Source organism: Oncorhynchus clarkii, chromosome 6, assembly GCF_045791955.1.
Source record: "Oncorhynchus clarkii lewisi isolate Uvic-CL-2024 chromosome 6, UVic_Ocla_1.0, whole genome shotgun sequence".
In the NCBI taxonomy this organism is placed as follows: Eukaryota; Metazoa; Chordata; class Actinopteri; order Salmoniformes; family Salmonidae; genus Oncorhynchus; species Oncorhynchus clarkii.
The window spans coordinates 6,675,751-6,703,350 of record NC_092152.1 but is presented as its reverse complement, the minus strand read 5'-3'; the positions used below and the strand labels follow the sequence as shown (position 1 = coordinate 6,703,350).

Genomic DNA, 27,600 nt, shown 5'->3' with positions numbered 1-27,600 from the left:
CGTCACCGATTGAAACGCTATTTAGCGCTCACCGCTAACTAAGCTAGCCGTTTCACATCCGTTACACAGCGGACAGGCCTGGGGGTAAGGGCTGTAAGTATGGGAGGCTGAATTAAGGCGTCTGCATGCTTCCCAGCCAAAACAATTCTGAACAGTTCTTCCATATTTATGATGATTGTAGGGGCTTCCTTCCTCTTGACCAGAACCACTTCCAAAGCCTGAAGTGGGGTTGTTTCAGACGCATACAGTCCACATTCCAAGTTCCCAAACGGCCAAAACATTCAATGAGATCCAGGGATATGGTGCAACAAAAAGGTTTATTCTTATTATATCTCACAAAAAAACATATTCTCCAATCAACTTAAAGCATAGATTACTTGACGTGAAAAATACATAATATGACCTGTATGTTGTCTGGTTAAAAGACTATACCACTCCCGTGTCTAGCTAGGACTCCCCCTCCCCCGAAGGCCCAACTTCCTGTCTTTATCCTGTCACTAACACACTGACCACAGTACAATGAATGGTCAAGAGGAGGAGCTAAAACCTAAGGTACACTTATAACAAAGGAATATATCTCAATGAGGTCAATATAAATCATCAAGGTACCTGATATTTCATCATATACATTCATATTTCATATATTTACACACCTTTACATGGAGTTCTGTATGTTCTGTCTTTTATAGAAATATGTCCACATCGGCTCTAACATACCGGCCCATAATTGTTAACAGCACTGAAAACATTACAGTTACTTAATATTTAAAAAAATAGAGCCAATTCACAAAACATTCTATACCAGAGCACTATTACGGTTCATAGCTACACTACCGTTCAAAGTTTGGGGTCACTTAGAAATGTCCTTGTTTTTGAAAGAAAAGCATTTTTTTTGTCCATTCAAATAACATCAAATTGATCAGAAATACAGTGTAGACATTGTTAATGTTGTAAATGACTATTGTAGCTGGAAACGGCTGATTTTTAATGGAATATCTACATAGGTGTACAGAGGCCCATTATCAGCAACCATCATTCCTGTGTTCCAATGGCACGTTGTATTAGCTAATCCAAGTTTATCATTTTAAAAATGCTAAATAATCATTAGAAAACCCTTTTGCAATTATGTTAGCACAGCTGAAAACTGTTGTTCTGGTTAAAGAAGCAATAAAACTGGCCTTATTTAGACTAAAAAGAAAATCTGAACAGTTCTTCCATATGTATGATGATTGTAGTGGCTTCCTTCCTCTTGAGCATAGCCACTGTCTGGAACATCAGCATTTGTGGGTTCGATTACAGGCTCAAAATGGCTAGAAACGAAGACGTTCTTCTGAAACTCATCAGTCTATTCTTGTTCTGAGAAATGAAGGATATTCCATGTGAGAAATTGCCAGGAAACTGAAGATCTCGTACAACGCTGTGTACTTCACAGAACAGCACAAACGGTCTTTAACCAGAATAGAAAGACTGGGAGGCCCCGGTGCACAACTGAGAAACAAGAGGACAAGTACATTAGAGTGTCTAGTGTCGTGGAAATTTCCTCTATTTACCAAATCATGAGGTTAAACCACACACAAGTCAGAGTTAGTTATCAAAGTCCATTTTTAATTTTATGAGCTCTATCACAACCCTGTGACTCTCAGATCAATTCAGTGTCTATCAATGAATTCTCTGAGAGTCCCTTCCACATTTCAACTGAGATCCTTTATAGAAAAGACACACACAGGATAAGACAGCATCGGCATAATTCATGGTTCAGCTTTGTCTCCTAAAACATGTTATTTTCTCAAACTCAGAACCATAAACCAATCCTCCATATCAACAGGCATATATCAAATCCATCCTATCTTGACAAGATCACAGAGACACACTGACTGGCACACAGACATTGTGGAGCCAAGAGATACACGCTTGACCTCTCCCCTCTCTCCGGCCCAAACAACTTAGTCTTGACAGAGAACAGATACTGCAACCCCGCCACAGTATTATACAAAAATAACATTCTGATGAGAAGTAACTTACAAACATGATGAATATAAAACATCTTACCTATGTTACCAACCAATTCTGATTATTCCCCAACACTAGTTTGAGAAACAGATGCCTCACAAGTCCTCAACTGGCAGCTTCACCCCTTCCTCGGGGGAGGGGGAGTTCTAGCTAGACGCGGGAGTGGAGTCTTTTGACTAGAAAAAACAAACAGGTCATTTTATGTGTTCTTCATGTCAAGTAATCTATGCTTTAAGTTTATTGGAGATTCAATGTTTTGTTAGATGTAAGAGTAATAAATATTTTTGTTGCATCATATCCCTGGATTCAGGCAATTCAGGCTTGGACAGTCAATGCTCAAGAGGAGAGGAAGACACTGCAATCAACATACATATGGAAAAACTCTTCAGAATTTCTTGGGCAGAATGCAGGGTTGCAAAGAAAAAGTCATATTTCTGTCCAGTGTCTGTGTTCTTTTGCCCATCTTAATCTTTCCTTTTTATTGGCCAGTCTGAGATGTGGCTTTTTCTTTGGAACTCTGCCTAGAAGGCCAGCATCCTGGAGTCGCCTCGTCACTGTTGACGTTGAGATTGGTGTTTCGTGGGTACTATTTGATGAAGCTGCCAGTTGAGGACCTTTTTAAGTGACCCCAAACTTTTGAATGATAGTGTATATACAAATATACAAGGTCCCATATAGGACAAGAGTCCACTGATCTCAGTCTCAGAGTTCAAGTGTTCAACATCCAAAAATGACATCCAAGAATCAGAGGTGCACTTGACTCAAAGATGGATCACTGTGTGTGTGTGTGTGTGTGTGTGTGTGTGTGTGTGTGTGTGTGTCTCACTCAGCTGCCTCCAGGAGAAGACAGCGTTTATTGATAGGTCTCTGTAAGATGTTGATCTTGGTCTTTAACCATGACGCTCCGGACAAGACCTTTGACCCTGGAAAAGCCTTCACCACACGCCCCATTAGCCAAGAGTTCCTTGGCGCGGTGTCATCGACGATGACCACAAGGTCACTAGCACTGAGGTTTCTCTTAGTTTTTGTTCCACTCCTGCATAAGTGGAAGATACTCCCTGATCCATCTCTTCCAGAAGAGGTGATATATTGTACTTGCTTCCATCTCCTTCATGAGTGTAGATCTCTTCTCTGGAATTGTCCTGTGGTAGGACTGGCTTTGTTTTCAGATTAAGCTGATGGTAGCAGTCAGGGGTTCTAGATCATTATGGTCATTTGTTACAGTTGTGATTGGTCTGTTGTTCATGATCACCTCAACTTCTGCAAAGCCTCATCATCCAGTACTTGCTCTTTAGGGACTGAATAGAGGATCTTTTTTCACCAGTCTGCTCAACCTCTCTCATAACCCCCCATGGTGGGCTCCAGACGGATCAACCTCTCCCATAACCCCCCATGGTGGAATCCAGACGGATCAACCTCTCCCATAACTCCCCATGGTGGGCTCCAGAGGGATCAACCTCTCCCATAACCCCCATGGTGGGCCCCAGACGGATCAACCTCTCCCATAACCCCCCATGGTGGGCTCCAGACGGATCAACCTCTCCCATAACTCCCCATGGTAGGCTCCAGAGGGATCAACCTCTCCCATAACCCCCATGGTGGGCCCCAGACGGATCAACCTCTCCCATAACCCCCCATGGTGGGCTCCAGACGGATCAACCTCTCCCATAACTCCCCATGGTGGGCTCCAGAGGGATCAACCTCTCCCATAACCCCCCATGGTGGGCTCCAGACGGATCAACCTCTCCCATAACCCCCCATGGTGGGCTCCAGAGCAAGGGTTGAATGACCATGTCACTCCATCCTTCAGTAATTCATTTGAATCTTGTTGTGTTCCAGCTCTACCAGAGGTTCTCCTAGCTCTCTGTGTGATCCAGCTCTTTCAGAGCTTCTCCTAGCTCTCTGTGTGTTCCAACAAAGTTGGTGCCAATGTCTGTTCTGACACTTGTTACTGAGCCCCTTCGACAGATGAACCTGTGCAGGGCATTGATGCAGGAATCAGTATCCAGATAACCATCAACTTCTAGATGGACAGTTCAACTCACAAGGCAAGTAAAGATCCCACCATACCATTTCACATGAACGCGGCCTCGCTTCACCTCTATGGGGCCGAAGTAATCTATGCCCACATAGGTGAATGGCAGCAAATCAGGTGACACCCGATCTTGTGGAAGGTTGGTCATCTTCTGTTCTCCAGCTCTAGCTTACATGTTCACGATGATGTCCTTTCTCAACCAGATCATCCAGAGGGATGGAGCCAAGCTCCTCGGGGACTTTCTGCCATTGTGTTTCTAGTTTCTTCAGGAATTCTGGTCCTTTGAGTCATCTCTCTGAGTTCAGGAAAGTTTCAGCATGTAACCCTCGAGGCATCGTCGGCTGGGTTGTGTTGGGAGTTCAAATAGCTCCACTGTGTTGCTTTCGACAGGTCACGGATCATAGCAACCCTATTAGCCACAAAGATATGGAATCTTTTGGTATCATTGCGGATGTATTTTAGCACAGACTGGCTGTCTGTCCAGAAAGTTGACTCCTCAAGTTCAATCTGGACCTTAACATCCTGTCCACTGGCACCTCCAATGTTGCTGCATCAAGTTCAATCTGGAGCTCCAACCTTAACATCCTGTCCACTGGCACCTCCAATGTTGCTGCATCAAGTTCCAGTCTGGGGATCATCTGCTTGAGTGGAGTCACTCTTGATCTCCCCAGTATGAATGGGATGTGGACCTTTTCCATATCGTTTGTGAACCCAAGGTAACTTGCCGTGCCATAACCTTGTTCTCTCGCGTCACCGAAGTGATGCAGCTTTGCGGTCTTGACTTGACCAAAGTTCTCAGGCATCATACACCTGTCAATCTGGAAACTGGACAGCTGGTCCAGCTCAGAGCCATTTCTTCCATGAAATAGAGTGTTCTTTGGGATGACTTCGTCCCATCCGCACTTTAGCTTGCAGAGCTCGTAGAATTTGCTTTGATAGAGCAAGAAATGTCTCCTTCCACTTTGCCAATCTCTAACCCAGATATCTCAAAGCTCTTGGTAGGACTCTAATGCCTCATTGTGTTGCAGAATATCAGTCTCACTGCCTTTAGCTTTCAGCTGCATCATGAGTCTCTCAGTACAAAATGTTGCTAAACTACCAGAATCAAGAAATGCATTGGTTAACACAGACTTGCTTCCATTTTCCAGCTTTACTTGAACTGGCGCAATTGCAAGTGCACCATCTGTACCGACCTCGGTATCTTCACCAGCTTCCAGTGAAACAAGAGCACTGCTGACAGTCTCCTCCCGCTTTACTGATAGCATCAGAAGGGCAGGTGTCTGGTCTCTTTACTACTGGGAGCATCAGAAGGGCAGGTGTCTGGTCTCTTTACTACTGGGAGCATCAGAAGGGCAGGTGTCTGGTCTCTTTACTACTGGGAGCATCAGAAGGGCAGGTGTCTGATCTCTTTACTACTGGGAGCATCAGAAGGGCAGGTGTCTGGTCTCTTTACTACTGGGAGCATCAGAAGGGCAGGTGTCTGGTCTCTTTACTACTGGGAGCATCAGAAGGGCAGGTGTCTGGTCTCTTTACTTTGAATGTTTGTTCTTTTAAATGTTTTTTAGAGTCGTAAACTGACACTACATCTACTGCAGTGGCAAAGCTGCTTCCCCTACTCTTGGACTTGAACTGCTGTTTAGAATCTGCTGATGTTTTGGTTTTTTTAAAACCTTTTGTTGGCCAGGGGATATTGAATATCTCCATACAACGGATCCTGCAATATTTTGGCCTGTTTTTCCATGAACGTCACAAGGTCACTGAACTGGGCTCTCAGGGGTCTTCTCTCTAACATATCACATTCTGTAGACCTCCAGTTTTACATTAGTTTGTGGGGAAGTTTTGACATGATCAACTTTATGTTGGAGGGAAGATTAAGCTCTTCCATGTTCTGTAGGTCTTGCATAGCGTTACAACAACCTCTAAGATAGAGTGCATAGCATTACAACAACCTAGATAGAGTGCATAGCATTACAACAACCTAGATAGAGTGCATAGCATTACAACAACCTAGATAGAGTGCATAGCATTACAACAACCTCTAAGATAGAGTGCATAGCATTACAACAACCTCTAAGATAGAGTGCATAGCATTACAACAACCTAGATAGAGTGCATAGCATTACAACAACCTAGATAGAGTGCATAGCATTACAACAACCTAGATAGAGTGCATAGCATTACAACAACCTAGATAGAGTGCATAGCATTACAACAACCTAGATAGAGTGCATAGCATTACAACAACCTAGATAGAGTGCATAGCATTACAACAACCTCTAAGATAGAGTGCATAGCATTACAACAACCTCTAAGATAGAGTGCATAGCATTACAACAACCTAGATAGAGTGCATAGCATTACAACAACCTAGATAGAGTGCATAGCATTACAACAACCTAGATAGAGTGCATAGCATTACAACAACCTAGATAGAGTGCATAGCATTACAACAACCTAGATAGAGTGCATAGCATTACAACAACCTAGATAGAGTGCATAGCATTACAACAACCTAGATAGAGTGCATAGCATTACAACAACCTATAAGATAGAGTGCATAGCATTACAACAACCTCTATGATAGAGTGCATAGCATTACAACAACCTCTAAGATAGAGTGCATAGCATTACAACAACCTAGATAGAGTGTATAGCATTACAGCAACCTAGATAGAGTGCATTGCATTACAACAACAAGCTGTGTTTGGAGTATTCAGGAGTTGTATGTGTGTGTGTGTGTGTGTGTCTCCTCACCTCTCGCCTGTCACCTCTCCTCACCTCTCTCCTATCTCCTCTCCTCACCTCTCGCCAGCCCCCTCTCCTCTTCACTCACCTCCTTCATCAGCAACCTTTCCTTCTCATCACCCCTCACCTGTCCCCTCTCCTCACCTCTCACCAGCCTCCTCTCCTCACCACTCACCTGCCTCTTCTCCTCACCTCTCGCCAGCCCCCTCTCCTCACCTCTCACCAGCCTCCTCTCCTCACCACTCACCTGCCTCTTCTCCTCACCTCTCGCCAGCCCCCTCTCCTCTCCTCTCTCCTATCCCCTCTCCTCACCTCTCGCCAGCCCCCTCTCCTCTCCCCTCCTTCATCACCAACCTTTCCTTCTCATCACCCCTCACCATGAACATCCTCACTTTTGTCTTCTTTCCACCCCTCACCTTCGAACTCATTTCTCCTTCTCCCTCACCTTCTAACTCATTTCTCCTTCTCCCTCACCTTCACCTCCATCACTTATGTTTTAGTGGTGTGTGTTTGGAGTATTCAGGAGTTGTGTTTTAGTGGTGTGTGTGTGTTTGGAGTATTCAGGAGTTGTGTTTGTGTGTGTGTGTGTGTGTGTTTGGAGTATTCAGGAGCTTGTGTTTGTGTGTGTGTGTGTGTGTGTGTGTGTGTGTGTGTGTGTTTGGAGTATTCAGGAGTTGTGTGTGTGTGTGTGTGTGTGTGTGTGTGTGTGTAGGGTAGGGCGCATGGTGTAGTAGAGAGCAGTACAGACCCCTGGAGGTTGAGTGTTTGAAGGGGTACGGGACGATACAAAGTTTGTGAACCACTGATGTAGATGATGAAAAGTCACATTATGATGTGATTGGGATTTTCCTGAACACCTCCGGAGGTAGTCAGACATGCATTGTGTCTGGATATCTTACAAATGAAGACAGATGTGGAAAGTGGAACTATTTATCATTATCCTGCCTTTTAAAATCAATGTCAGGTGGCACCATTGACTTATGACATCACTATGTGTCTTAAATAAATACAGTTTCTGGTTTAAAAACAGCCTCTCAAAAGGACAAAGCTCCACTAAATAACCAGAACATTTAAAAGGGAACATCTTATAAACATCGTCAATGAAAAGCTACAACATTATTCACACTATATTCTGATTATCAAGGTATCAAGGTATGGGAGACAGAAAACTGATATGGTATTTAGTGATACTGATTTAATACTGTATTGTTGAAGTAACATATACTATGTGTGATACAAAGCAACAAAACACTTTCTATATAGTAAAACAAGCAACATGATGCTGATATTTCTCTGTGTGTCTGTTTGGGAATCAAATCAAAAGAGTTGGAATCAACTATTGGAGTCAGGTGTTGAATGGACAACTGCTACTCTGAATGTCCTCATGGTTCCTCCTGCTCCTCTGGTGGTAAAACAGAGACATCTGGTGGTCAGACAAGGTTACTGCATGTCTATTTAATTACTCACCTATCAGTCATATGGACATCTGCATTCAGACTGATGCTCCATCACTTCCTCTGGTCTTCTCAAACTGCTGTCCTAGAGTATTAGTAGTAGTAGCGGCAGTAGTAGTAGCAGTAGCAGTAGCAGTAGTAGTAGTAGCAGCAGTAGTAGTTGCAGTAGTAGTAGCAGTAGTAGTAGCAGTAGCAGTAGCAGTAGCAGTAGCAGTAGTAGCAGTAGTAATAGTAGTAGCAGCAGTATCAGTAGTAGTAGCAGTAGCAGTAGTAGTAGTAGTAGTAGTAGTAGTATCATGTAGACACCAGCCTACTGTTGACAGCTCAGTGTTGACAGCTCAGTGTTGACAGCTCTGTCAGGGGTATGGGCCAAAATTCAACCAGCTTATTGTGGGAGGCTTGTGTAAGGCTACCCGAAACGTTTGACCCAAGTTAAACAATTTAAAGGCAATGCTACAAAATACTAATTGAGTGTATGTAAACTTCTGACCATGAAACGTTTGACCCAAGTTAAACAATTTAAAAGCAATGCTACCAAATACTAATTGAGTGTATGTAAACTTCTGACCCACTGGGGATGTGATGAAAGAAATAAAAGCTGAAATAAATCCTTCTCCCTACTATTATTCTGACATTTCACATTCTTAAAATAAAGTGGTGATCTTAACTGACCTAAGACAGGTCATTTTTACTTGAATTAAATGTCAGTGAAAAACTGAGTTTAAATGTATTTGGCTAAGGTATATGTAAACTTCCGACTTCAGCTGTACCTTGAGAACATTTGGGGAGAGTACCTATAAATGTAAAGAAACGGATTTAATTTGTAGAATAGATACCTCAAAGGTACCTATGGTGGTGAGAGGAAACTGTTCTTTGTCGTCCGTCTTTGGTCGAGTTTCCTAGACTATATTACATGTGCAGCTGCAGACTGAATGTCTAGTCTTCACCTTCACTCATCGAGAGTTTCAGAGGTTTTATTTTCTGGTGTTGTATTTTTAAGCCATTTGTCAGCCGTGTCACTGCTCCACTCTGTCTGGTCCGTATTTAAATTACAACCATTTCAGCCTGTGGTCTAAATAGTTAGATCTTCAGCGAGTTCTTTTAAGAACTCATCTTGGAGGGCGGTTCCATCACGTTGCCACAATGTCTTCACATGGGCGTGGTTACTGACTTACCAAAAGTTGAAAAACTATTATATCATTTAGAAGGCTAAAATCACATTGCTATCTTTCCACATATAGTTTCGTATTTCATCGTATACGTTTTAAAACATTTAGATGTAATTCTGATATCTATATTGTGAAAGCTCTTAAATATACAGTTATTTAGTTATACCATCCTTAATGATATCACAAAATACTAAATTATATGACATGATTATTGTTTGGATCCCAACAGACCATTCCAAACGTTTGGATTCCAAAACTAATGTTCCAATGTCCAATATTTTGATGTAAATGTTTTAAGCAAGAGTTTATTTTGTAACACTCAGACATTCCATTCTCAATACTGCAGAGCCGAAGAGAGTTTACGACCGGTGTTAAGTCATAAAACCGTCCCAACTCCTCCCCCTTCCTCTCTGGGGGGGGGGGGGGGGGGGTGTTGGGGAATAATCAGAATTAGGTGGTAACATAGGTAAGATGTTTTATATTCATCATGTTTGTAAGTTACTTCTCATCAGAATGTGTTTGTATAATACTGTGGCGGGGTTGCAGCATCTGTTCTATGTCAAGACTAAGTTGTTTGGGCTGGAGAGAGGGGAGAGGTCAAGTGTGTATCTCTTGGCTCCACAATGTCTGTGTGCCAGTCAGTGTGTCTCTGTGATCTTGTCAAGATAGGATGGATTTGATATATGCTTGTATCTAAATGACAATTTGATATATATCATAGGGTGGGGGTAATGTCTTGGTACCATTTTGTACCAAGGACGAAATAAGAGCTTTGTTTAGGAGACCAAACTGAACGATAATTTATAGCCAACTCTGTCTGGCTAGCGGATACTCCTCTCTGAAGTAAAGTATTTTCTTTGTAAGTTCCTAAGACCTGTGGTTTGTCATGTCGTCTAGGGGGGGTGGATCTTTGTGTAAGTTCCTAAGACCTGTGGTTTGTCATGTCGTCTAGGGGGAGTGGATCTTTGCTATTAAAGGATCTCAGTTACAATGTAGAGGGGGCTCTCAGAGAATTCATTGATAGACACTGAGTCACAGGGTTGTGATAGAGCTCATATAATTAAAGATGGACTTTGATAACTAACTCTGACTTGTGTTGTGGTTTGCTCTCATGATTTGGTAAATAGGGGAAATTTCCACGACAGGGGGGGTTCTATCTTTGATCCTCACCCAGGAGAGAGAGTCATGACAACAGTTAGGTAGCAGTTATGCCGGCGGGCCCCGGTGGCAACAAATTAGCAATACCAAAAGCTTACCTTGAGAGTTCCAGTGTTGTGTTGGAAGGTCCTAGCCAACTAGCCAACTAGCTAACCCTCTGTTCGAGCAGGGTCTTTCAATAGGCTAAACTAGCTAGCTGCAATTGCCAGATAAGTGAAAAAAATGACTCTCTCTCACTCTATTTCTCTCTTGATTCTCCTTCATTTTTTAAGAAATGAATTTGTTCAAAACTGTTCAATTAACGTTAACAAACTCGCTTTTGTACATCGCACTGGTCCGTACAATTGACCTTATTTTAGCGCCTCCAAAAAATGATACTTCCAGATCAACTGTAATGTCTAAACAATACAATCAATATTGGAAAGTCAAATTGCTCCCCTTTCCAACAAAGTCCATGAGACTGCTAAAGAGCAATCACTGTTTATAACATCTACTGCACCTTGCCTATTTCGCTCGGCCATCGCTCATTGATATACTTATATATACACATATTCTCATTCACCCCTTTAGCTTTGTGTGTATAAGGTCGTTGTTGGGGAATTGTTAGATTATAAATAAAATATTGGACATTGGAACATTAGTTTCTCCATCACTTCCTCTGGTCTTCTCAAACTGCTGTCCTAGAGTATTAGTAGTAGTAGCAGTAGTAGTAGTAGTAGTAGTAGTAGTAGTAGTGGTAGTATCAACAGTAGTAGTAGTATTAGTGGTAGTAGCAACAGTAGTAGTAGTATTAGTAGTAGCAGTAGTAGCAGCAGTAGCAGTAGCAGTAGCAGTAGCAGTAGTAGTAGTAGTAGCATCAGTAGCAGTTGTAGTAGTAGTAGCAGTAGTAGTAGTAGAAGTAGTAGCAGTAGTAGCAGTAGTAGTAGCAGTATCATGTAGAGACCAGCCTACTGTTGACAGCTCAGTGTTGACAGCTCAGTGTTGACAGCTCAGTGTTGACAGCTCAGTGTTGACAGCTCAGTGTTGACAGCTCAGTTTTGACAGCTCAGTTTTGACAGCTCAGTTTTGACAGCTCCGTGTTGACAGCTCCGTGTTGACAGCTCCGTGTTGACAGCTCCGTGTTGACAGCCACGTGTTGACAGCAGCTCAGTGTTGACAGCTCCGTGTTGACAGCTCAGTGTTGATATCTCAGTGTTGACAGCTCAGTGTTGACACCTCAGTGTTGACACCTCAGTGTTGACACCTCAGTGTTTACATCTCAGTGTTGACAGCTCAGTGTTGACAACTCAGTGTTGACAACTCAGTGTTGACAGCTCAGTGTTGACAGCTCAGTGTTGACAGCTCAGCTCTGTACGGTAGAGAATCATGCAAGACAAACAATGTCCAAACACTGATGTCTTACAAAGTTACATTTTATTGTAACACCTTTAGGAAGGTGTTCTTAATGTTTTGTGCACTCAGTGTATATTTAAAGTTTCAACATGAAACAATTTGAATAAGAACAGGAAGTAGTGTGTGGTAAATACAGTATGGTTCTCTGTTCAATAGTAGACCTCCTCAAACACTGAGTAAAAGTCTCACTCAGATCTTTAGAGTTCTCAGTCTCTGACTCCGCCCGCTGACCTCCTGACCCCCCATAACCCTCTCCATTCTAAAGGTCTGCAGTGCAAAGGTCAATAATCTACGTTGGATTGGAATTGTGTTTTACGTCTCATCAAGATCTTTACAGACCTCCCTCCCCTCCTTCTCTTGACACTGTAGACTGGACCAGACATGATTCTGTCCTGTTTTCCCCATGACCACCATGATCCATGGTCACCCCCCACGGTACAGTGGACAGTAGACCTGGTCTGGTTCATCATCATAGACGGTGATGGTGAATCATATCAGATTGTGGAGAAGCCAACTTGATGAGTTTCTCCTGACCCAGCCCAACAACCCTATCAGTGCCCTCTGACCTTTCCCCTCTCGTTCCAGTCCCTTCTGCAACACTGAGTGAGCTTCCCTGACTTCTTTCAAGTTCTGTCTTAGTCTCTCCATCTCTATATTCTTCTCTTTCATCTGTCTGCTGAACTCCCTCTCCATCTTTGTCTGTGAGATCATGATATTCCTCTGTAACTCAGGTAGGACTATCTTCATCAGGTTTCTCTCTGCTTCAACTCTGGCCTCTCCTTCATAGTTCTCCATCATCTCCTCTATCTCCTGTCTGTGTCTCTCCTCCATCTCCCTCCTCTCATTCTCTCTCTTCTCTCTAAATCTCTCCAGCTTTCTCTCCATCTCCTCCCTCCTATCAGACTCCCTCTTCAGCTCCCTCTCCAGCTCTCTTTTCTTCTCCTCATCCCTCTCTTCTTCCACCTGTCTCTCCAGTTCACTGGTTCTTTCACTGAGTGTTCTGATATCTCCCTCATGTTCCTGGATCACTCCCTCTATCTTTATCAGAGAGTCCTGCAACTCCTTCTGAAGCCTCTCTCTCAAGTCTCTCTCCTCCCTCTGTTTCCTCTCTCCTCTCTCTCTCTGGATCTTCCCCTCCATCTCTCTAACCTGGTCCTCTGCCTCTTGGTAGGTCTGACTGCTGTAGAATCTCTCTCTGTTTCCTGCCACCATCTCCTCTACCTGATCCAGCAGCTCTGATACCTGAGTGCCATGGGCCCTGTCCCTAATGTTGAGGACGTGGTACCTGCTCCCACTTTTCTCTACAAGCTGCTGGAGGTCCTGACTTCCTGCTTGGAGAAACTCCTCAATGCTCTGCTCTTTCAGTCCATCATCATGGGTGAATAGAATCACAGTGTGTCCCCAAAAATCCTCCCCAAACATCTCCTCCATTCTCTCCAGCACCCCTCTCTCCTCCCCCTTAGAGGGCTCCACTGGTATGACCAGGAGGAAGGCATGGGGTCCCGGGGCAGACAGACGGACACAGAGCCCCACATCCTGTCTCATTTCCTTCAGAGAGAGTCCAGGACAGAACCAGTCTGGAGTGTCCACCAGCACCAGCCGTCTCCCACACACGTCCCCCTCTCTCCTCTTAGTCCTCTGGGTCACTGCAGAGGGGCTGGCCTGGGCCCCAAACTCCTCTCTGCCCAGGATGGTGTTTCCTGCTGCACTCCTCCCAGCCCCAGTCCTCCCCAGCAGCACCAGTCTCAGCTCAGACACACTGGGAGACACTGGGGAGTCTGGACTGCTGCTCTCTCCTCCCACTGCAACACAACACACAGCACTGATCAACACTCTGACTCTCTGGAGGATGTACAACATTGTCTAATATAATATCATCTACACCCATAACTCACTATCTGGAGGAATAAACTCCATGCTGTTTGTCCTCCTCAGTGGAAGTGTGGGGTCTGTATCAGAGGTCTCTCCTCCCACTGTAACACAACATAGAGAACTGGTCAACATACTGACTCATCAGAGACACATTTAAGACATAGTATAAACAAATACATTACACATCATATTGAAATATAGATTATTGGTGAAAATAGAGAATTTTAAGATAACGAAATTTTGAGACAACATTGATAACTCACTAAGTGAAGGATGGACCACTATAGACTAGAAACAGTAGGAGACAACAGGACAATATTGATAACTCACTGAATGGAGGAAGGTCCTTGCTGTTTCTCCTCCTGACTGCGAGGATGGAACCTGTATCTGACATCTCTCCATGTTCTAGAATAATAGAACAACCATTTAGAATGGGAACATTTACCTCAGTGACACATGAAGGCACATAGACCTACTGAAGGGGAGTTCTGGGTTTCTCCTCTCTTCTACTTCCTGTCTCCTCTCTTCTACTTCCTGTCTCCTCTCTTTTAGTTCATTTTCTTTTCCCTCCAGTAGTTTGTCTCTCTCTTCCAGTAGTTTGTCTCTCTCTTCCAGTTGTTTGTCTCTCTCTTCCAGTTGTTTGTCTCTCTCTTCCAGTAGTTTGTCCTTCTCTCCCAGTAGTTTGTCCTTCTCTCCCAGTCTGTGGTTGCTGTCCTCTAGTTGATTCATCATCTCTTTAAACATCTTCAACTCTGAGAGAAATTAACATATTTAATTGGTTGTTTGAATAAGTAATGTATTAATTAATTCAATAGTATGTCTATAAAGACATTATCATTTGATGGAGGTGGTACAATTATTAGTAATTATTTCCTCCAGTCAACAGTTATCTGAGCTGAACCAATCATCAACTGGTCTATTGACTATTTGATACATTACAAATGAATTAGTCTGAAAAACTGAATGACATCACTCATGTTCCCTGATTCAATCCTCTCTCCTCCAGATTCTCTCATACTTACCAAGCTCACCAGCTGATGCCTCCCTCTTCAGCTTGTCCTCCTGGGTCTCACGTTGTAAATACTGTGATCCTGAGTCTATGGTGTAAAACAGAGAGGTGAGTTCTGTGTGGTAGACGACATCACTATATACAGAACAAACAGGACCAATCAGATTTCTATGGCAGATATATAGTGGGAGGACTATGTGAAATGTTGACCTCTATGGCAGATATATAGTGGGAGGACTATGTGAAATATTGACCTCTATGGCAGATATATAGTGGGAGAACTATGTGAAATATTGACCTCTATGGCAGATATATAGTGGGAGGACTATGTGAAATATTGACCTCTATGGCAGATATATAGTGGGAGAACTATGTGAAATATTGACCTCTATGGCAGATATATAGTGGGAGGACTATGTGAAATATTGACCTCTATGGCAGATATATAGTGGGAGGACTATGTGAAATATTGACCTCTATGGCAGATATATAGTGGGAGGACTATGTGAAATGTTGACCTCTATGGCAGATATATAGTGGGAGAACTATGTGAAATATTGACCTCTATGGCAGATATATAGTGGGAGGACTATGTGAAATATTGACCTCTATGGCAGATATATAGTGGGAGAACTATGTGAAATATTGACCTCTATGGCAGATATATAGTGGGAGGACTATGTGAAATATTGACCTCTATGGCAGATATATAGTGGGAGGACTATGTGAAATATTGACCTCTATGGCAGATATATAGTGGGAGGACTATGTGAAATATTGACCTCTATGGCAGATATATAGTGGGAGGACTATGTGAAATATTGACCTCTATGGCAGATATATAGTGGGAGGACTATGTGAAATGTTGACCTCTATGGCAGATATATAGTGGGAGGACTATGTGAAATATTGACCTCTATGGCAGATATATAGTGGGAGGACTATGTGAAATATTGACCTCTATGGCAGATATATAGTGGGAGGACTATGTGAAATATTGACCTCTATGGCAGATATATAGTGGGAGGACTATGTGAAATATTGACCTCTATGGCAGCTATATAGTGGGAGGACTATGTGAAATATTGACCTCTATGGCAGATATACAGTGGGAGATATACACTATGTGAAATGTTGACCTCTATAGCAGATATATAGTGGGAGGACTATGTGAAATGTTGACCTCCATAGCAGATATATTGTGGGAGATCTATGATATGAAAATTCTTGATAATTTGAAGAACATCTCTGGTCTGTTCTTTGTCTTGTGTTATTGGTTGTCAATAAACAAAACAGACAAATAAGTAATTACTCACCCAATACTGATCATCCATTATCCAAGATGGAGAGTCATGAATAATGATCATGTAAAAGAGAATGCATTAGTTATTATTGTTCATTGAATTTCTGTCTCATTACATAACTTAATAAAATACCATACATTATATTGGAATGACTGTTCATCACATTCATTACTAATGTACATCTAGGGAAAGGGATGTAAGCAGTGCTACTATGTGAGCAGTCTGAGAATGACTGAATGCTTCATAATAAGACATCAAGCTGAATTCAAGCTGATTCTATTTTCATTTTGGTGTGTGAAATGTTGACCTCTATGGCAGATATATTGTGGGAGGACTATGTGAAATGTTGTTCTCTATGGAAGATCATTTGTGTAAAATCTGGATAATTTGAAGAACATCTATACATCTTAATCCAACCTACCTTGAGAACATTTGGGTGAGAGTTTTGATAAATGTAAAGATACTCATTTAATTTGTAGCCTTGAAGAAGACACACTGCTGTTCACAAGGCCTGTAGTTTTTATAGTATCAGATTAACACTCTGGTCTGTTCTTTGTCTTTTTAAATGTATTTTATTTTACCTTTATTTAACCAGGTAGGCTAGTAGAGAACACCTTTATTTAACCAGGTCGGCTAGTTGAGAACACCTTTATTTAACCAGGTAGGCTAGTTGAGAACACCTTTATTTAACCAGGTAGGCTAGTTGAGAACATCTTTATTTAACCAGGTAGGCAAGTTGAGAACACCTTTATTTAACCAGGTAGGCCAGTTGAGAACACCTTTATTTAACCAGGTAGGCCAGTTGAGAACACCTTTATTTAACCAGGTAGGCTAGTAGAGAACACCTTTATTTAACCAGGTAGGCTAGTAGAGAACACCTTTATTTAACCAGGTAGGCCAGTTGAGAACACCTTTATTTAACCAGGTAGGCTAGTAGAGAACACCTTTATTTAACCAGGTAGGCTAGTAGAGAACACCTTTATTTAACCAGGTCGGCTAGTTGAGAACACCTTTATTTAACCAGGTAGGCTAGTTGAGAACACCTTTATTTAACCAGGTAGGCCAGTTGAGAACACCTTTATTTAACCAGGTAGGCTAGTAGAGAACACCTTTATTTAACCAGGTAGGCTAGTAGAGAACACCTTTATTTAACCAGGTCGGCTAGTTGAGAACACCTTTATTTAACCAGGTAGGCTAGTAGAGAACACCTTTATTTAACCAGGTAGGCTAGTTGAGAACACCTTTATTTAACCAGGTAGGCTAGTAGAGAACACCTTTATTTAACCAGGTAGGCTAGTTGAGAACACCTTTATTTAACCAGGTAGGCTAGTAGAGAACACCTTTATTTAACCAGGTAGGCCAGTTGAGAACACCTTTATTTAACCAGGTAGGCTAGTAGAGAACACCTTTATTTAACCAGGTAGGCTAGTTGAGAACACCTTTATTTAACCAGGTAGGCTAGTAGAGAACACCTTTATTTAACCAGGTAGGCTAGTAGAGAACACCTTTATTTAACCAGGTAGGCTAGTTGAGAACACCTTTATTTAACCAGGTAGGCTAGTTGAGAACACCTTTATTTAACCAGGTAGGCTAGTTGAGAACACCTTTATTTAACCAGGTAGGCTAGTTGAGAACACCTTTATTTAACCAGGTAGGCCAGTTGAGAACACCTTTATTTAACCAGGTAGGCTAGTTGAGAACACCTTTATTTAACCAGGTAGGCTAGTTGAGAACACCTTTATTTAACCAGGTAGGCTAGTTGAGAACACCTTTATTTAACCAGGTAGGCTAGTTGAGAACACCTTTATTTAACCAGGTAGGCTAGTTGAGAACACCTTTATTTAACCAGGTAGGCTAGTTGAGAACACCTTTATTTAACCAGGTAGGCTAGTTGAGAACATCTTTATTTAACCAGGTAGGCTAGTTGAGAACACCTTTATTTAACCAGGTAGGCTAGTTGAGAACACCTTTATTTAACCAGGTAGGCTAGTTGAGAACACCTTTATTTAACCAGGTAGGCCAGTTGAGAACACCTTTATTTAACCAGGTAGGCTAGTTGAGAACACCTTTATTTAACCAGGTAGGCTAGTTGAGAACACCTTTATTTAACCAGGTAGGCTAGTTGAGAACACCTTTATTTAACCAGGTAGGCTAGTTGAGAACACCTTTATTTAACCAGGTAGGCTAGTTGAGAACACCTTTATTTAACCAGGTAGGCTAGTTGAGAACACCTTTATTTAACCAGGTAGGCTAGTTGAGAACATCTTTATTTAACCAGGTAGGCTAGTTGAGAACACCTTTATTTAACCAGGTAGGCTAGTGGAGAACACCTTTATTTAACCAGGTAGGCTAGTGGAGAACACCTTTATTTAACCAGGTAGGCTAGTTGAGAACACCTTTATTTAACCAGGTCGGCTAGTTGAGAACACCTTTATTTAACCAGGTAGGCTAGTTGAGAACACCTTTATTTAACCAGGTAGGCTAGTTGAGAACACCTTTATTTAACCAGGTAGGCTAGTTGAGAACACCTTTATTTAACCAGGTAGGCAAGTTGAGAACACCTTTATTTAACCAGGTAGGCTAGTTGAGAACACCTTTATTTAACCAGGTAGGCTAGTTGAGAACACCTTTATTTAACCAGGTAGGCTAGTTGAGAACACCTTTATTTAACCAGGTAGGCTAGTTGAGAACACCTTTATTTAACCAGGTAGGCTAGTAGAGAACACCTTTATTTAACCAGGTAGGCTAGTTGAGAACACCTTTATTTAACCAGGTAGGCTAGTTGAGAACACCTTTATTTAACCAGGTAGGCTAGTTGAGAACACCTATATTTAACCAGGTAGGCTAGTTGAGAACACCTTTATTTAACCAGGTAGGCCAGTTGAGAACACCTTTATTTAACCAGGTAGGCTAGTTGAGAACACCTTTATTTAACCAGGTAGGCTAGTTGAGAACACCTTTATTTAACCAGGTAGGCTAGTTGAGAACACCTTTATTTAACCAGGTAGGCTAGTTGAGAACACCTTTATTTAACCAGGTAGGCTAGTTGAGAACACCTTTATTTAACCAGGTAGGCTAGTTGAGAACACCTTTATTTAACCAGGTAGGCTAGTTGAGAACATCTTTATTTAACCAGGTAGGCTAGTTGAGAACACCTTTATTTAACCAGGTAGGCTAGTGGAGAACACCTTTATTTAACCAGGTAGGCTAGTTGAGAACACCTTTATTTAACCAGGTAGGCTAGTTGAGAACACCTTTATTTAACCTGGTAGGCTAGTTGAGAACACCTTTATTTAACCTGGTAGGCTAGTTGAGAACACCTTTATTTAACCAGGTAGGCTAGTTGAGAACACCTTTATTTAACCAGGTAGGCTAGTTGAGAACACCTTTATTTAACCAGGTAGGCTAGTTGAGAACACCTTTATTTAACCAGGTAGGCCAGTTGAGAACACCTTTATTTAACCAGGTAGGCTAGTTGAGAACACCTTTATTTAACCAGGTAGGCTAGTTGAGAACACCTTTATTTAACCAGGTAGGCTAGTTGAGAACACCTTTATTTAACCAGGTAGGCTAGTTGAGAACACCTTTATTTAACCAGGTAGGCTAGTTGAGAACACCTTTATTTAACCAGGTAGGCTAGTTGAGAACACCTTTATTTAACCAGGTAGGCTAGTTGAGAACATCTTTATTTAACCAGGTAGGCTAGTTGAGAACACCTTTATTTAACCAGGTAGGCTAGTGGAGAACACCTTTATTTAACCAGGTAGGCTAGTGGAGAACACCTTTATTTAACCAGGTAGGCTAGTTGAGAACACCTTTATTTAACCAGGTCGGCTAGTTGAGAACACCTTTATTTAACCAGGTAGGCTAGTTGAGAACACCTTTATTTAACCAGGTAGGCTAGTTGAGAACACCTTTATTTAACCAGGTAGGCTAGTTGAGAACACCTTTATTTAACCAGGTAGGCAAGTTGAGAACACCTTTATTTAACCAGGTAGGCTAGTTGAGAACACCTTTATTTAACCAGGTAGGCTAGTTGAGAACACCTTTATTTAACCAGGTAGGCTAGTTGAGAACACCTTTATTTAACCAGGTAGGCTAGTTGAGAACACCTTTATTTAACCAGGTAGGCTAGTTGAGAACACCTTTATTTAACCAGGTCGGCTAGTTGAGAACACCTTTATTTAACCAGGTAGGCTAGTTGAGAACACCTTTATTTAACCTGGTAGGCTAGTTGAGAACACCTTTATTTAACCAGGTAGGCTAGTTGAGAACACCTTTATTTAACCAGGTAGGCTAGTTGAGAACACCTTTATGTAACCAGGTAGGCTAGTTGAGAACACCTTTATTTAACCAGGTAGGCTAGTTGAGAACACCTTTATTTAACCAGGTAGGCTAGTTGAGAACACCTTTATTTAACCAGGTAGGCTAGTTGAGAACACCTTTATTTAACCAGGTAGGCTAGTTGAGAACATCTTTATTTAACCAGGTAGGCAAGTTGAGAACATCTTTATTTAACCAGGTAGGCCAGTTGAGAACATCTTTATTTAACCAGGTAGGCTAGTTGAGAACATCTTTATTTAACCAGGTATGCTAGTTGAGAACACCTTTATTTAACCAGGTAGGCTAGTTGAGAACATCTTTATTTAACCAGGTAGGCAAGTTGAGAACACCTTTATTTAACCAGGTAGGCTAGTTGAGAACACCTTTATTTAACCAGGTAGGCTAGTTGAGAACACCTTTATTTAACCAGGTAGGCTAGTTGAGAACACCTTTATTTAACCAGGTAGGCTAGTTGAGAACACCTTTATTTAACCAGGTAGGCTAGTTGAGAACATCTTTATTTAACCAGGTAGGCTAGTTGAGAACATCTTTATTTAACCAGGTAGGCAAGTTGAGAACACCTTTATTTAACCAGGTAGGCTAGTTGAGAACATCTTTATTTAACCAGGTAGGCTAGTTGAGAACACCTTTATTTAACCAGGTAGGCTAGTTGAGAACATCTTTATTTAACCAGGTAGGCAAGTTGAGAACATCTTTATTTAACCAGGTAGGCCAGTTGAGAACATCTTTATTTAACCAGGTAGGCTAGTTGAGAACATCTTTATTTAACCAGGTAGGCTAGTTGAGAACACCTTTATTTAACCAGGTAGGCTAGTTGAGAACATCTTTATTTAACCAGGTAGGCAAGTTGAGAACACCTTTATTTAACCAGGTAGGCTAGTTGAGAACACCTTTATTTAACCAGGTAGGCAAGTTGAGAACACCTTTATTTAACCAGGTAGGCTAGTTGAGAACACCTTTATTTAACCAGGTAGGCCAGTTGAGAACACCTTTATTTAACCAGGTAGGCCAGTTGAGAACACCTTTATTTAACCAGGTAGACCAGTTGAGAACACCTTTATTTAACCAGGTAGGCTAGTTGAGAACACCTTTATTTAACCAGGTAGGCCAGTTGAGAACACCTTTATTTAACCAGGTAGGCTAGTTGAGAACACCTTTATTTAACCAGGTAGGCTAGTTGAGAACACCTTTATTTAACCAGGTAGGCTAGTTGAGAACACCTTTATTTAACCAGGTAGGCTAGTTGAGAACACCTTTATTTAACCAGGTAGGCTAGTTGAGAACACCTTTATTTAACTAGGTAGGCTAGTTGAGAACACCTTTATTTAACCAGGTAGGCTAGTTGAGAACACCTTTATTTAACCAGGTAGGCTAGTTGAGAACACCTTTATTTAACCAGGTAGGCTAGTTGAGAACACCTACCTATTTAACCAGGTAGGCTAGTTGAGAACACCTACCTATTTAACCAGGTAGGCTAGTTGAGAACACCTTTATTTAACCAGGTAGGCCAGTTGAGAACACCTTTATTTAACCAGGTAGGCCAGTTGAGAACACCTTTATTTAACCAGGTAGGCTAGTTGAGAACACCTTTATTTAACCAGGTAGGCTAGTTGAGAACACCTTTATTTAACCAGGTAGGCTAGTTGAGAACACCTTTATTTAACCAGGTAGGCTAGTTGAGAACACCTTTATTTAACCAGGTAGGCTAGTTGAGAACACCTTTATTTAACCAGGTAGGCAAGTTGAGAACACCTTTATTTAACCAGGTAGGCTAGTTGAGAACACCTTTATTTAACCAGGTAGGCTAGTTGAGAACACCTTTATTTAACCAGGTAGGCTAGTTGAGAACACCTTTATTTAACCAGGTAGGCTAGTTGAGAACACCTTTATTTAACCAGGTAGGCTAGTTGAGAACACCTTTATTTAACCAGGTAGGCTAGTTGAGAACACCTTTATTTAACCAGGTAGGCTAGTTGAGAACACCTTTATTTAACCAGGTAGGCAAGTTGAGAACAAGTTCTCATTTACAACTGCGACCTGGCCAAGATAAAGCAAAGCAGTTCGACAACAACACAGAGTTACACATAGAATAAACAAACATACAGTCAATAATACAGTATAAATGTCTACGTATATACAGTATGTGCAAATGAGGTAGGAGGTAAGGCAATAAATAGGCCATTGTGGCAAAATAATTACAATATAGCAATTAAACACCGGAGTGATGTGCAGAAGATGAGTGTAGAGGAAAGTAAATAGATAATAATAATAGCAAGTAGAGATACTGGGGTGGAGCAAAATAAAATAAATAAATAACAGTATGGGGCTGAGGTCATTTGATGGGCTATTTACAGATGGGCTATTTACAGATGGGCTATTTACAGATGGGCTATTTACAGATGGGCTATTTACAGATGGGCTATTTACAGATGGGCTATTTACAGATGGGCTATTTACAGATGGGCTATTTACAGATGGGCTATTTACAGATGGGCTATTTACAGATGGGCTATTTACAGATGGGCTATTTACAGATGGGCTATTTACAGATGGGCTATTTACAGATGGGCTATTTACAGATGGGCTATTTACAGATGGGCTATTTACAGATGGGCTATTTACAGATGGGCTATTTACAGATGCAATATGTACAGGTGCAGTGATCTGTGAGCTGCCCTGACAGTGAAATATACCTGCTGGAGTGCGTGCTACGGGTGGGTGCTGCTTTGGTGACCAGTGAGCTGAGATAAGGCGGGGCTTTTCCTAGCAAAGACTTATAGATGACCTGGACCCAGTGGGTTTGGCGACGAATATGAAGCGAGGGCCAGCCAACGAGAGCATACAGGTCACAGTGGTGGGTAGTATATCGGGTTTGGTGACCAAATTGGTGACAAAACAGATGGCACTGTGATAGACTGCATCCAATTTGCTGAGTCGAGTGTTGGAGGCTATTTTGTAAATGACATCGCCGAAGTCAAGGATCGGTAGGATGGTTAGGGTTTGGCTGCATGAGTGAAGAATGCATTGTTGCAAAATAGGATTCCTATTCTAGATGTAAATTTGGATTGGAGATGCTTAATGTGAGTGTTTACAGTCTAACCAGACACCTAGGTATTTATAGTTGTCCATATATTCTAAGTCAGAACCGTCCAGAGTAGTGATGTTGGAAGGGCGGGCAGCGATCGGTTGAAGAGCATTCAGTTTTACTTGCATTTAAGAGCAGTTGGAGGCAACAGAAGGAGAGTTGGCATTGAAGCTCATCTGGAGGTTAGTTAACACAGTGTCTTGTGTTATTAGTTGTCAATCAACAAAACAGACAAATAAGTAATTACTCACCCTGTACTGCTTCTGATCATCCATTATCCAAGATGGAGAGTCATGAATAATGATCATGTAAAACAGAATGTATTAGTTATTATCATGACCTTCAAATCACCATCTGTCACATTATCCTCTCAAATACCATAGTGATGTGATGTTCATCAGAGGGGTGTGAGTGTTCATCACATTCATTACTAATGACAATCAAGGGACGTGACAGTAATGTTGGAATGGTTCTAATGCTTTAGGACCAGCTCAAAGCTCAGAGTGATGGTAATATGCATTGTAACTAGTTGATATTCAGAATTAATCTAGTCTATTCATCTGTAACTCCTACTATGAACTCCTACCTACATGAGATAGTACAAGTGTTCTGTACAGGGAAAGAGACTGGTTGTTATTGTTGTTGTTTAGGTGTTTAGAAACATTACTGGAGTTCTAGAACACTTACCTCCTCTGTTCCATAAACCCACTGCAGCCTCCTCCTTCTGTTCTCCATGGATGACCTGACAGATGTAGACTCCTCTATCTGACCAACTGAAGTCTCTCAGCCTCAGAGACACGTTGCCTCTCTTCAGCTCCTGGGTGATCAGACTCACTCTGCCCTCATAGCCACTCCTCTCTGTCACCTGGCCATTCTTATACAGGTAAATACACTCTGTCCCTTTAAACCACCTGATCGTCGTGGCAACAGCACTGGTGTCAGGTGAGAGGTGAAAGGGGAGGGTGACCTCTTCACCAACATTAGCCCTCACATTGTTTTTAGTGGTGAGTTTAAACTGATCTGTTCAGAAAGAGAGAACATTTCATGTTTAATGACATCATCTGTGTCAGGAACACAAATCCTCTCAGTACATTTATAAACACATCTGAATTAATAACTACAACAGACATACAACAACCAGGACCATGTCAATTCTAAACTACAACCCCCACAATCCCAGACAGACAGATTCATTTGAAGGAAAGTCTATATGTCATAGAAGAATGTGATGCTACAATCTAGAATGATATTATCCCATTTGTTCCCACATCTTTCCCAGACATGCCACTATGCTAATCTTATGCCACTAGTAGCCTAACATGTCATCCATTTTGATTATTTATTTATTTAAAAGTATGTTTTATTCTTGGTCACAGTTGTGACAGAGTGCTCTGTCTATAATAACATGAACAGATATTTACCCCTATTCCTCAACCTCAATATCTATATACCTCAGCCCACTTACCCACACACCTAAACTCAATGACCCACACACCCCAGTCCTGTTACCCCTATTCCTCAACCTCAATATCTATATACCTCAGCCCACTTACCCACACACCTAAACTCAATGACCCACACACCCCAGCCCTGTTACCCCCATGCCCTAATCCCCACATGCCAATACCCTCAAACCTATACAATCAAGTACAGATACAGGCGTTTAAAATAAATTATAAAATATGAATAAATGAGAGGCTCTGTATTATCCCATTAGACAGACTTGTTTGTCAGGAAGCTGAGCACTTAAGAGCATTGGACCAGTAACCCAAACGTTGCTGGGTTGAATCCCTGAGGAAACTAGGATAACATGTGTTGATATGCCCTTGAGCAAGGCACTGAATCCTAATTGCTCTGGATATATATTTATTTCACGAGGCAAGTCAGTTCAGAACAAATTCTTATTTACAATGACACCCAGACAACACTGGACCAATTGTGCTCTGCCCTATGCCACTCCCAATCATGTGATACAGCCTGGAATTGAAGTCTGTAGAGACACCTCTCACACTGAGACACAGCACCACAGACTGCTGCTCCACTCAGGAGCCCAACTTATTTGTTGATATGTACAACTTTAACTTCTCTAGAGCCAGTAAAGTACAAAAGGTTGATTTTCTTCCATATTGTGTCAGACTGGATTAAATGGGTTCTATGATAAAGAGATGTTTGGAGGGAGAGGTCACTGTGGAGCAGTAGAGCTGTTTCTCACAGACACAAACTCAGCTACAACTCCTCATGTTACAAACACATTTCATCCAGACACACATTTACACATAAAGACAAATAAAACCACAAACACATTTCATTTTCAATAGTTGGTTTAGTTCTGTTCTCCCAGATACATGAAAGAAAAGTTAATCATTAATTATAGCATGGTGACTTACTATGAACTCTGGACTCTGCCATTTTAACTGCAATAAAAAGAGAAAACATTCATATTTACATCATTACCATTCATCAAATTCTCTCTTTTGCTCAATCACACAGATACAAACATCCCTTCCTCTGTCTCCAGTCCTCATTGTTTTAAAACAGGACTGTTGTGTCTAGTTTGGAAAGTGAAATATACTGAGATCTCCTCTTACCTTTACTGGTCTTCACGTCCTCCACTTCACATTCAAAATAGTTGATTTAAATCCATAACCACTCTAATAGTCACTATATGTGCATATCTACACGTTTTTACAGAACAATCTACACCTCAGTCCTATACTGAGACACAACTTTCCCATTTGCTCAGGCACTTGGAGTAAACGCTTCCCCACAGCCTCTAGTTATTAGAAAACCCAGTCACAAAGTCTAAATTGTCTACAGGCCTATCATAAAATGTCATGAAAACAGAAATGTACATTTCTGATCTTAGTTTAATGTTAGGCATAAGGTTACCAATGTGGGTTAGGGTTAAAATCAGAATTTAGAATGTAGCTCAGTTGGTAGAGCATAGTGCTTGCAATGCCAGAGTTGTGGTTTCAATTACTAAAAAAGTATGAAAATGAATACTCACTACAGAGAGTCTGGTAAAATGTAAAAATGTTTCGGGGTTTGTGACCTTGTTAACTAGTGACCAACATTAGAGGGTTTGTGACCTTGTTAACTAGTGACCAACATTAGAGGGTTTGTGACCTTGTTAACTAGAGACCAACATTATAGGTTTTGTGACCTTGTTAACTAGAGACCAACATTAGAGGGTTTGTGACCTTGTTAACTAGAGACCAACATTAGAGGTTTTGTGACCTTGTTAACTAGAGACCAACATTAGAGGGTTTGTGACCTTGTTAACTAGAGACCAACATTAGAGGTTTTGTGACCTTGTTAACTAGAGACCAACATTAGAGGGTTTGTGACCTTGTTAACTTGAGACCAACATTAGAGAGTTTATGCAGCATGGTGCCGTCTTCTATCATCATATTTTAGTTCATCATCTCTGAAGTTCTGAAAACTGTTTCCATTCTAATCAGAAGACCGATCCAGCCAGCAGATGGTAGTGATGGTCTTTAATTATAGTCATATTATCCTGAGCTGTAAAGATTTAACAGTGACTATCAATATTAGCTTCTCTTATCTCTTTGGACACATTCACATGAGTAAATGAGTGAAATTGCTTCCATGACAAATAGTCTCAATGCTTTTCCATCCCCTCCTAACGAAAGAAATGTAGCTGACTGGTGGTCATTTACTGTCTGAGAAGAGATAGAAGAGATCATTACCACATGCTGGTCAATGTTGGGAACTGCGTTTGGGTTAGGGTGTGTAGGGGACAGGGGACAGGGCTGACGGTAAAGGCTGAGTTTGGGTTAGGGTGTGCAGGGGACAGGGCTGGGGGTAAAGACTGAGTTTGGGTTAGGGTGTGTAGGGGACAGGGCTGGGAGTAAAGACTGAGCTTGGGTTAGGGTGTGTAGGGGACAGGGCTGGGGGTAAAGGCTGAGTTTGGGTTAGGGTGTGTAGGGGACAGGGGACAGGGCTGGGGGTAAAGACTGAGTTTGGGTTAGGGTGTGTAGGGGACAGGGGACAGGGCTGGGG

The 27,600-nt window shown here is 41.7% G+C and overlaps 1 protein-coding gene across 1 annotated transcript; it reads right to left on the bottom strand.

Annotated features, from left to right (window-relative positions):
• Positions 1-11,965: 11,965 nt before the first annotated feature.
• Positions 11,966-26,305, bottom strand: LOC139410576 (trichohyalin-like). The gene is made up of 8 exons (XM_071155872.1): positions 26,166-26,305; positions 25,965-25,991; positions 24,259-24,597; positions 14,858-14,932; positions 14,312-14,587; positions 14,166-14,240; positions 13,859-13,936; positions 11,966-13,765 (listed from the first exon to the last, which is right to left on the bottom strand). The coding sequence occupies exons 2-8, from the start codon at positions 25,984-25,986 to the stop codon at positions 12,453-12,455; spliced, it is 2,178 nt and encodes a 725-aa protein (XP_071011973.1). The 5' UTR covers positions 25,987-25,991; positions 26,166-26,305; the 3' UTR covers positions 11,966-12,452.
• Between the last annotated feature and the right edge of the window lie 1,295 nt (positions 26,306-27,600).

Coding starts and splice junctions, on each gene's coding strand:
- LOC139410576 (XM_071155872.1), bottom strand. CDS start 25,986: ATGGCAGAGTCCAGAGTTCATA. Junction 14,933..24,258: donor ATGGAACAGAGGAGGTAAGT/GTTCTAGAACTC, acceptor TTTACACCATAG/ACTCAGGATCACAGTATTTA. Junction 14,241..14,311: donor AAACCCAGAACTCCCCTTCA/GTAGGTCTATGT, acceptor CTATTATTCTAG/AACATGGAGAGATGTCAGAT.